The 10,922-nt window shown below is 45.6% G+C and overlaps 1 protein-coding gene across 1 annotated transcript in view; it reads left to right on the top strand.

Moving 5' to 3' along the window:
- The first annotated feature begins 7,919 nt into the window (after positions 1 to 7,919).
- The window catches only part of VIPR1 (vasoactive intestinal peptide receptor 1), a 110,714-nt gene continuing 107,711 nt past the window's right edge, over positions 7,920 to 10,922 (top strand). Inside the window, exon 1 of the mRNA XM_028750867.2 lies at positions 7,920 to 8,319. Within this exon, the coding sequence (XP_028606700.1) occupies positions 8,254 to 8,319 (66 nt within the window). The 5' untranslated portion in view covers positions 7,920 to 8,253. The remainder of the gene's footprint in view (positions 8,320 to 10,922) is intronic.

Raw genomic sequence — 10,922 nt, 5'->3', positions numbered from 1 at the left:
AGCAAGATAGACTGCGGATTTTGAGGAGATAGGGAAGGGGGTTGTAGAAGTTGTACTGTTAAAACAGAAAGGGGTTGTACATAGAGTCAGAAATGTTAGTTTGTTGTTGGGTTGGTTGGTTGGTTGGTTGGTTGGTTAGTGAAAGCTGGCAGTGTTGAGGTGTGTACAGTTGGTCAGTCGCTTTTGCAGTAAGACTTTTAAGAATAAAAGCAGAAAGTACTCTGCAAGGATACTCTTCTCGTGGACTCTTTTATGCCGACAAGGGTCCAAGGACCAGGCTGAGGCGACAAAGGGAGGTCAGAACCTTTTTTTTCTTTTTTACAAACACTGACAATTTCTCCTGCACATTCCCCGTCTTACCTTAATAGCACATGTTAATTTATCATTAATAGCTATATCCGATTTTTCTATGTTCTGCATTTGTGAGTCTCCTTGCTCCTACGCTGCATTCTGTGTCTCCTCATCTAATAATAATAATAATAATAATAATAATAATAATAAATTTTATTTATATCCCGCCCTCCCCAGCCAAAGCCGGGCTCAGGGTGGCTAACAACAATACAATAATACAACATTCTAAAATCATTTCATTATAAAATTAATTCAACTCAAACTGATGGCAACCATTAGGCTAAAGTTCTGTGAAGATTGCCAAAGGAGGGAGTCAGGCTGTGCCCTGACCAAAGGCCTGGTGGAACAGTTCTGTCTTGCAGGCCCTGCGGAAAGATGTCAAGTCCCGCAGGGCCCTGGTCTCTTGTGACAGAGCATTCCACCAGATCGGAGCCACAGCCGAAAAAGCCCTGACTCTAGTTGAGGCCAGCCTAACCTCTCTGTGGCCTGGGACCTTCAAGATGTTTTTGTTTGAAGACCGTAAGTTCATCTGTGGGACATACCAGGAGAGGCGGTCCCATAGGTACGAGGGTCCTAGGCCGTATAGGGCTTTAAAGGTTAAAACCAGCACCTTAAACCTGATCCTGTACCCCACTGGGAGCCAGTGCAGCTGGTATAGCACCGGGTGAATGTGATCTCGCAGCGAGGACCCCGTAAGGAGTCTCGCCGTGGCATTCTGCACCCGCTGGAGTTTCTGAAAGTGGTACAAATTGCAGGATGTTTTCACACCGGAGGGTAAATCAGCTATCCTTGAAGCTCTCTGAGACCCAGAAAGAGGATTTTATGATACTCGTCCCTCACTGAAGGCTAAGTTGCCAGGGTAACGTCAGACATCTGAGACCTAAAGTGGTCCAATGGCCTGGGCAGATCGGGGCCACACCCGAGGTGATGCGGGGGTCAAGATGGAGCCATTCATGATTTACTTCTCATGACCTGTCACCTTTCCTGACATATGTGAAGATGTTTTGTGGCTCTTTGTCTGCTGTGTTCGAACTACTCTGTAATCTTTTGTTCTAAAGTGCCTCGGGACAGGCCTTCTCAACTGGCATGCTGAGTTGAGTGAGTTCTCCCCTATTGCAATAGCTATACAGTGGTACCTCAGGTTAAGTACTTAATTCATTCCAGAGGTCCGTTCTTAACCTGAAACTGTTCTTAACCTGAAGCACCACTTTAGCTAATGGGGCCTGCTGCTGCTGCCACGCCACCGAAGCACGATTTCTGTTCTCATCCTGAAGCATAGTTCTTAACCTGAAGCACTATTTCTGTGTTAGCGGAGTCTGTAACCTGAAGCGTATGTAACCTGAGGTACCACTGTAATACCAATGCTGGGTCCCTAGGTCTGGATGCTGGACTTGGAAATAGTTTCCTTGACATTGTAAACAGATCAAAACATTAGCAGGATTAGCATTAACATTAGCAAGCAATAATCAAGAGAAGAGATGAAGCTGCAAGATTCTGCACCCGGAGATGCAAGGCGTATCTTTTAACACACGACAAATTGTGGTTTTCTTCTCCTTAGTGAAAACAGAAACCATCAACACTGTGGTTAAAGAAGAATTAGTATGAAAACCATAATGTTATCATGCAGAAAAAGGAAATTTCTAGAGAAAAAGCTCTGAATTAATCATACCTGGTATGCAGTGCACATCACATCAACTTAGCTGTCTAAAAGAGGAAATAAGGAATATATCCAATTAAGGACCGGTAGGAAAGAAAAGGGAACATTCCTTGTTTTGCTAGAGTAGACATGCAAGGGAATGTTTTGTCCAGTCAGTTGAAATTTCCTGTTCCTTCTGGCCTGGACCATCCTTCCTTGCATGTGACTAGTGGGTGGGTGTGACCTTTCCAGATCTGGTAAAAGGACAAGGCATGCTGTCACTCTCTGTGTTTTCCATCTTCCTTTCGTTCTGTGAACTGCTGGACCGCTAGCCTGCAGTCACTAGGTAAATCTCCCTTATGGGGTCTGTTAGTATAAGTTTTTAACTTTAAGCCTTAAGCCTGCCTTCAGAGATCACACTGTGCTCTGCCTGATCGTGAGTAAGCTTTCTTTTTATTGCTTATGAATAAGACTGTGATGTCTTTATTCTTTTAGGAGGGAATCAAGGGGTCTTACCAGGAAAATATTAGAACACATTTCAATCCGGACAGGCCAGATGGAATTACATATTGTCTTAAGAAACTCACATGAGTTTGCAACTAGTTTTCTGCTGTGTAAAGGGGAATGCACTCTGCTAAGTAAAGGAACTTGCTAGTGCAAGTTAGGAAGGATATTAATAAACAATATATCCTCTCCTGCCACCCTCAACATTCCCACAAAGGGTTATGGGCCCAGCATGCTTCCGCTGCGGAACTCTGCTAAGTAAAGGAACTTGCTAGCGCAAGTTAGGAAGGATATTAATAAACAATATATCCTCTCCTGCCTCCCTGAACATTCCCACAATGGGTTATGGGCCCAGCATGCTTCTGCTGCGGAACTCTGCTAAGTAAAGGAACTTGCTTGCACAAGTTAGGAAGGATATTAATAAACAATATATCCTCTCCTGCCTCCCTGAACATTCCCACACACAATGCATGTCAATGGTGTCTGCTACTCCTGCCGCAATAGGTCCTAAATCTAATCAGTCAAGGGAGCCATATTCTGTCATGCCCCAAAAGGAAGGATCATTCCCCTACTTTCTCGAGTCTATTGCAAAACGGTGGTGGGTGTCCCCACGGACTGTCAATTCTGTTGAGTCAGTGATGATTAAGGCTTTTACTGGCAATGAGCTGGGCTGTGTACACAGTGTTAAAGTGCTTGATCCTTTAGCTGGGATTCCTGCATTGCAGGGGGTTGGACTAGATGGCCTCTGGGGTCCCTTCCGATGCTACAGTTCTATGATTCCATAAGCTCCAGTGGTGCAGCGCTGACTCAGGTTTGGCTTCCACTGAAAGCAGGTCGTTGGACGTTTGCTGGCATTTTGCGATCCTGACATTTATTTCGAAATGTTCTATTGGAGACGTGTAGCTTAAGCCTTCTGACAAATAGCCATAGTGTAGCGCTCTGCATTAAATCCAAGCAGACGGCCAAGCTCTTAACAGGTCTATCCTGTGCACACTCAGAACTCTGTATCTCCCTCTGTCTCCAAAACTCAAATTCCAATTGGCTTCCTTTCGTTTCATTGTGGCGCACAGATAGCCTAGCTCACACCATCCCCAACAGTTGAGGGTGAATCTAGCCATCGTGGCTAGTAGCCACGGAAAGCCTTCCCTTCCATTAATTTGTCAATCCTCTTTTAGAGTCATCCGAGTCATTGGCCATTGCTGCCTCCTGTGGCGGTGAGTTCCACAGACCAGCTGTATGCCAGTGAATCAATACGTTCTTACATCTGTCCTGTGCGCATGAATTTGACTTTGCAGCGCGCTGTCTGTTGCTGCTTCAGCAGAAGATGCAAGCGTTTCAGCCGCTTCTCAGCTTACCTCCTAAATCAGAAACTGCAATTACAGAGAAACATGTTTTTCTTCTTCTTTCCTTCCCAAAGAAACTCTCCTTTTACATTGGCGCATGTGTGTTGTTCGTGACTTGTGCGTGTGTGTCTATTTGAGATCCCGTGTTTTTGCTCATCCTCTCCCTTGCACCATCAATCAGCACTGCTGTAAACTTTTGAGACAGCTCCTGGGTCACTGTCAGAAATGTTCATATTGTTTAATAAATGAGCAGCAGGAGAAGCCTGAATACTTGAATTAACATATACACCAGCCATATTCTCTGGAATGTTCATCTCAAAGGAAAAGAGGGAGGGAGAATCTGCCTTGCACACAGAAGTGTACAAAATACTGAGCCTGATGGCCCAGAGCTCCGATTCAGTATAAGGCTGCTTCGTTCGTACCTATTCAAACAGTTCTTGCTTTAAAACCATAAGGACTAGAATCTTACTTTATATTCAATGGAAGAGAGGTCCGTGCTGGAGCACCTGTTTTCTACGTAGAAGGTCCAGGTTCATTTCTTAGCATCTGCAGGTAGGGCTGGAAATTTCTTCTGCCTGGAACCCTGGAGAGAGCTGCTGTCGGTCAGTGCAGGCAGTATTGGGTTATGGCCTAAGGCAGCTGAAAGAAAGAAAGAAAGAAAGAAAGAAAGAAAGAAAGAAAGAAAGAAAAGAAGAGTGCTGTTTTTCTAGAAAAAGAGGTGCCAGAACTCACCATGAATGCCTCCCTCATTCTTTAATAATAATAATAATAATAATAATAGTAGTAGTGATGTATGGAAGTGAAAGCTGGACCAAAAAGAAGGCTGATCGCCGAAGAATTGATGCTTTTGAATTATGGTGCTGGAGGAGATTCTTGAGAGTCCCATGGACTGCAAGAAGATCAAACCTCTCCATTCTGAAGGAAATCAGCCCTGCGTGCTCACTGGAAGGACAGATCCTGAAGCTGAGGCTCCAAGACTTTGGCCACCTCATGAGAAGAGAAGACTCCCTGGAAAAGACCCTGATGTTGGGAAAGATGGAGGGCACAAGGAGAAGGGGATGACGGAGGACGAGATGGTTGGACAGTGTTCTCGAAGCTACCAGCATGAGTTTGACCAGACTTCAGGAGGCAGTGGAAGACAGGAGTGCCTGGCATGCTTTGGTCCATGGGGTCATGAAGAGTCGGACACGACTAAATGACTAAACAACCACAACAACAAATAATAATAATAATAATAATAATAATAATAATAATAATAATAATAAATTATTTATACCCCACCCTCCCCAGCCAAGCCTGGGCTCAGGGCGGCTAACAACCAATAATAAAAACAAGGTGATTAAAATACAACTTAAAAAACAAGATTAAAATGCAACATTAAAACATTAAGATGCAGCCTCTTCACAGGAGGATAAAGGAAAAAAGAAAGAGGGGGAGGGAATCAAATTGACTCCAAGCCAAAGGCCAGGCGGAACAACTCTGTCCTACAGGCCCTGCGGAAAGAAATCAGATCCCGCAGGGCCCTGGTCTCAGGAGACAGAGCGTTCCACCAAGCAATGGCGCCCACAACTGAGTTCCAGTGAGTTCTGGCTGGGGGGGAAAGCCCTGGAGAGAAGGATAGAAAGAAAGAAAGAAAGAAAGAAAGAAAGAAAGAAAGAAAGAAAGAAAGAAAGATCAGGGATGTTTGTTTGGCTGTCTCCTAGGCTTTGATCAACAGCATCAAGATGACAATTCAGTGGTTATATATTGTTCCACGTTGTCACTACATTCTCTCAGTTTGTCATCACTGAGTTCTGCCTCTGTTTGGCTAAGAGCAGAATTTCCTTCTGCGCTTTGTGGTTAGAGGGGAACTGCCTTGTTAATGCACTTGTCAAGTCGCCTGTCGTCTCAGGCTGCTGAAAAAGCTCTATTAATCCCTAGCCGCAGAGGATGCGAGGCGCATCTAACACTGTCAGCTTTTGACAGCGCTGGCTGCGGCAGATGAGAGTTGTGGTCTGAAACACTGAGCTGGCACTGGGTTAGGGAAGGCTGCCCTAGACATGGGCATGCTGTCTTGCTTGCTAATAAAGGAAAAGGTAAAGGGACCCCTGACCATTAGATCCAGTCATGACTGACTCTGGGGTTGCGCGCTCATCTCGCTCTATAGGCCGAGGGAGCCAGCGTTTGTCTGCAGACAGCTTCCGGGTCATGTGAACCAGAGCAGCGCACGGAAATGCCATTTACCTTCCCGCCGGAGCGGTACCTATTTATCTACTTGCACTTTGACATGCTTTTGAACTGCTAGGTTGGCAGGAGCAGGGACTGAGCAACGGGAGCTCACCCCGTCGCGGGGATTCGAACCACCAACCTTCTGATCGGCAAGCCCTAGTCTCTGTGGTTTAACCCACAGCGCCACCCGCGTCCCAATGCCTTCCTCAGCAACCCATTTCAAGCACTGCTCCTCAGTGCCAGGTAGGTAGCTAGAGAAACCTCAGCATAAAAAAATAAAAAAATTCCTTCCAGTAGCACCTTAGAGACCAACTAAGTTTGTTATTGGGGTTTTTTAATTTTTTTTATTTCAAAACCAAAAGGAAACAAAACACAAGCACCAAATTCAAAATCCATATTCATTTTCTAACATAAGCCTATTACATAGATTACCTAAATTAAAATTTACATGATTACTCTAGGCTTCCCTTTGCTGTACGTAAATACATCGCAGTTAAGAAATTTATATTATAAATAATATTATAGATTCCCACATGCCCCCCACACCCCTTCACCCATGTGTGATCTCAATATTATTATTATTTTGCCATCTTGTTGGGTTGTTATAATTTAATAATTATTCAGCCATTTCTATTGTTATTTTCTTGCTTATCCCTGCACGTTTTACACATTATCTATTAATATTTCAATTCCGGAACAATATTTTTTTCATATGTTCCTTCACTCCATCCCACTTTTTGATTATTCTCTGATTTAAGTTACCTCTAATAATTGCCGCCAATTTTGCCATTTCTACAAATTCACAGTTTGTTTTGCCATTCTAAAAAGGATGGGCTAGGTTTGTTATTGGTGTGAGCTTTCGTATGCATGCACACTTCTTCAGATGCACACAGAAGCTCATACCAATAACACACTTAGTTGGTCTCTAAGGCGCTACTGATCACTGCAGATGGTGACAGCAGTCACGAAATTAAAGATGCCTGCTTCTTGGGAGAAAAGCAATGACAAACCTAGACAGCATCTTAAAAAGCAGAGACTTCACCTTGCCGACAAACGCCCGTATAGTTAAAGCTATGGTTTTCCCAGTAGTGATGTATGGAAGTGAGAGCTGGACCATAGAGAAGGCTGATCGCTGAAGAATGGATGCTTTTGAATTATGGTGCTGGAGGAGACTCTTGAGAATCCCATGGACTGCAAGAAGACCAAACCTATACGTTCTGAAGGAAATCAGCCCTGAGTGCTCACTGGAAGGACAGATCCTGAAGCTGAAACTCCAATACTTTGGCCACCTCATGAGAAGAGAAGACTCCCTGGAAAAGACCCTGATGCAGGGAAAGATGGAGGGCACAAGGAGAAGGGGATGACAGAGGACGAGATGGTTGGATAGTGTTCTTGAAGCTACCAGCATGAGTTTGACCAAACTGCGGGAGGCAGTGGAATAATAGCTTTAACTATACAGACCTTTGTTGGCAAGGTGATGCTTTTTAAGATGCTGTCTAGGTTTGTCATTGCTTTTCTCCCAATGACAATCCTGAGAGTTATAGTTCGTTAAAGGGTGCCAAGTGCTACAGTTCCCAGAGCTCCTGGGGAAAGCGATCGACGGGAAACCACCCTGAGAACTGCAGGAGAAAACTCTTTCCCTCTTTTATTTTTTTCTTTCCTTCCTTTCTTCCGCGTCCGTCTTTCGTTCCTTACGTTCCTCCTCCATCCTCCTTCTCCTGCCTGCTAAGCTATCCAAACGCGGGTCCCTACCTGGACCCAGCCGAGCCGAGCCTCTTCCCATTGGCTTTCCCCGCCAGCCCCGCCCCCTCCCTCCCGCAAGCCCCGCCCTCTGGGCGGGGCCAAGGGAAGCCCTTCCACGCGGCGCCTCGGAGAGAGCCGCACATTGACTTGAGCCTTGTTGCTCGCTGGTGCCTCTTGCTCCGGGTCTGCGTCTCTTCTGCGAAAGGGAGCCTCGTCCCTGCCAGAGTCTGCAAAACGAAAACGAAAAAAAATCAAAGGAGGACGCTGGTGGATTTTTATTTAAAATTCAACTTCTGCAGAATGCAGAGATCACTTTCTCTTGCATGAAGAGGAGGTTTTTTTTTAAAAAAGGAGCAAAGCAACGCACGGGGCAGAATAATGTAGTTGTTATTATTATTATTTTAAATTGTCCAAGAGAAAATCCGGCAGAAAAGAAGCAATTTTGCATTGTTGGATCTTCCTTACGCTATGGAGTATAAAACAAGACCGCGTCTGTGGTTTTGGGTGACCGTCCTCGGCTGCATGATTTCCGAGGTGAGTGAGCAAAGGGTTGCAATACCCCTTTTTCTCTGCGAAGACGGTAAGGGGGAGGGCAAGATAGGAAAGTCTTAAACAGCAGACGGGAAAGTCTCTGATTTCTAACCACCTTCATGCCTTAGGAAGATAGGGAGCTGCTATCTACTGAGCCAGACCATTGGCTCCATTTCATATAATCAAAGAATTGTAGAATTAGAAGGGTTCCCAAGGGTCATCTAGCCCAACCCCCTGCAATGCAGGAATCTCAGCTAAAGCATCCATGAGAGGTGGCCATCCAACCTCTGCTTGAAAACCTCCCAGGAAGGAGAGTCCATCTCCTCTCCTGGGAGTCTGTTCCACCGTCAAACAGCTTCTACTGTCAGAAAGTTCTTCCTGATGTTTAGTCCTTTCTTGTAGCTTGAAACCATTGGTTTGAGTCCTACCCTCCAGAGCAGGAGAAGAACATCCGTGCTTGGTTTCCAGACCCTTGATCATCTTGGTCGCCCTCCTCTGCACACCTTCCTGCTTGTCAACATCCTTCTTAAATTGTGGCGCCCAGAACTGGACACAGTATTCCAGGTGTGGTCTGAAGAAGGCAGAATAGAGTGGTACTATGACTTCCCTTGATCTGGACACTATACTTCTGTTGATGCAGGGACGCGGGTAGCGCTGTGGGTTAAGCCACAGAGCCTAGGACTTGCTGATCAGAAGGTTGGTGGTTCGAATCCCCACGACAGGGTGAGCTCCCATTGCTCGGTCCCTGCTCCTGCCAACCTAGCAGTTCGAAAGCATGTCAAAGTGCAAGTAGATAAATAGGTACTGCTCCTGCGGGAAGGTAAACGGCGTTTCCGTGCGCTGCTCTGGTTCACCAGAAGCGGCTTAGTCATGCTGGCCACATGACCCGGAAGCTGGACACCGGCTCCCTCAGCCAATAAAGCGAGATGAGCGCCGCAACCCCAGAGTCGGCCACGACTGGACCTAATGGTCAGGGCTCCCTTTACCTTTACCTATGACTTCCCTTGATCAGAACACTGGACTTCTGTTGATGCAGCCTAGAAGAGCACTAGCGTTTTAAATTCAGTATTGTCTACCCTGACTGGCAGCTGCTCTGTGGGTGTTTTCAGATGGGGCATGATCCTAGCCCTAGCTGGAGATGGGACTTTCTGCACGCAGTTCCTCTGCTAATGAGCTACACCCCTTTCCCCTATTAGGGACATAGGAATTTGCCTTGCCCTGGGTCAGACATTTGGTCCATCTAAGCCTCTATCATCCACACTGGCTGGCAGCAGCTCTCTAGAAGGTTTCAGACAGGGGACGTTCCCATCCCACAGCAGGGAATGAATCAAAGCTACCAATGAGCTGCGTCTTTTCAGTCTTGCCCTATTTGGAGTAGCTTAGTGGGGAAACTGGGGTGTCAGGAGAAAAGCCCACGAGGATGGATGCTGTGTTGGGTCAAAACATTGTACGGCGCCTGGCACAAGGCACCTAGTCGCAGTAAACATACTGGGACTTCTTCCAGGGGGTGACATTTTGAATGGACTGTTTTCTAGGTCTGTCCAAAGGGCTTTCTGATGCTTTAAGAATTCCACTTTGTGTTTATACATGCATGCACAAAATACGCGCACACTCGCACATAGATCAAACTTGATTTTTTTTAAGCATCCAACACTGATCTGGACAAGTTTGCTCTGAATGTTGGAAGGATGCAGCTAACCACTAAAAGCATGTATTTATTACGGTGACCACCGGTCTCTGTCTCTCATATATGCACAAATGCATGTCTGTGTGTATAGACAGATATCAAACGTGCTTGTGTTTTTATTTTGTCATATCTATGCTTTGGTTTTATTCTACACCCCTGAGAGGTTTTAAAATATATATATATATTGAGTAGCATAGGAATGGTCTTAAATTAATCAATAGCATTTGGCAGTATTGATCTTCCAACTTTATCAGTGCTTAATTTCTAGACAAACAGGCGACGAGGCAGGTGCTTTCTGCACATGCTCAGAGCATTTTCATTTGTTCCTGCGTGGTATAGTTCTGGTATTGAGATGAATGGATCAGCTTTGGTAAGCTTAAAGTCAGCTTATGTCAAGGGACTTCATTAATTTTTCTTATTTTTGGTTTATGGGGGAAGAATTGCACAGGGCAAACAAAAGCTTTCCATTTCCCCCGTTCGTTGATTCATTTGGTGGGGGCAAAGTCGAGGGTCAGACCCACACATGAAATCAGGAGATTTGTGATGGGACCTCTTGACAAAGAAGCTGATGGGAGGCTGTTTCTCAGTGGTCCTGGGGGGGTATTCAAACTTCCGCCTCCACACACACCACAATATTGATCTGAATCGCTGCCCTTTCATCCCCACAACAAGCCTTTGTTGTTGTTGTTGTTTAGTCATATAGTCGTGTCCGACTCTTCGTGACCCGATAGACCAAGGCACACCAGGCACTCCTGTCTTCCACTGCCTCCTGCAGTTTAGTCAAACTCATGTCCGTATCTTCGAGAACACTATCCCACCATCTCATCCTCTGTCGTCCCCTTCTCCTTGTGCCCTCCATCTTTCCCAACATCAGGGTCTTTTCCAGGGAGTCTTCTCTTCTCATGAGGTGGCCAAAGTA

Source organism: Podarcis muralis, chromosome 12, assembly GCF_964188315.1.
Source record: "Podarcis muralis chromosome 12, rPodMur119.hap1.1, whole genome shotgun sequence".
Lineage (NCBI taxonomy): Eukaryota > Metazoa > Chordata > Lepidosauria > Squamata > Lacertidae > Podarcis > Podarcis muralis.
The sequence above is the reverse complement of the archived record's forward strand: the minus strand, read 5'-3'. Positions and strand labels throughout refer to the sequence as shown.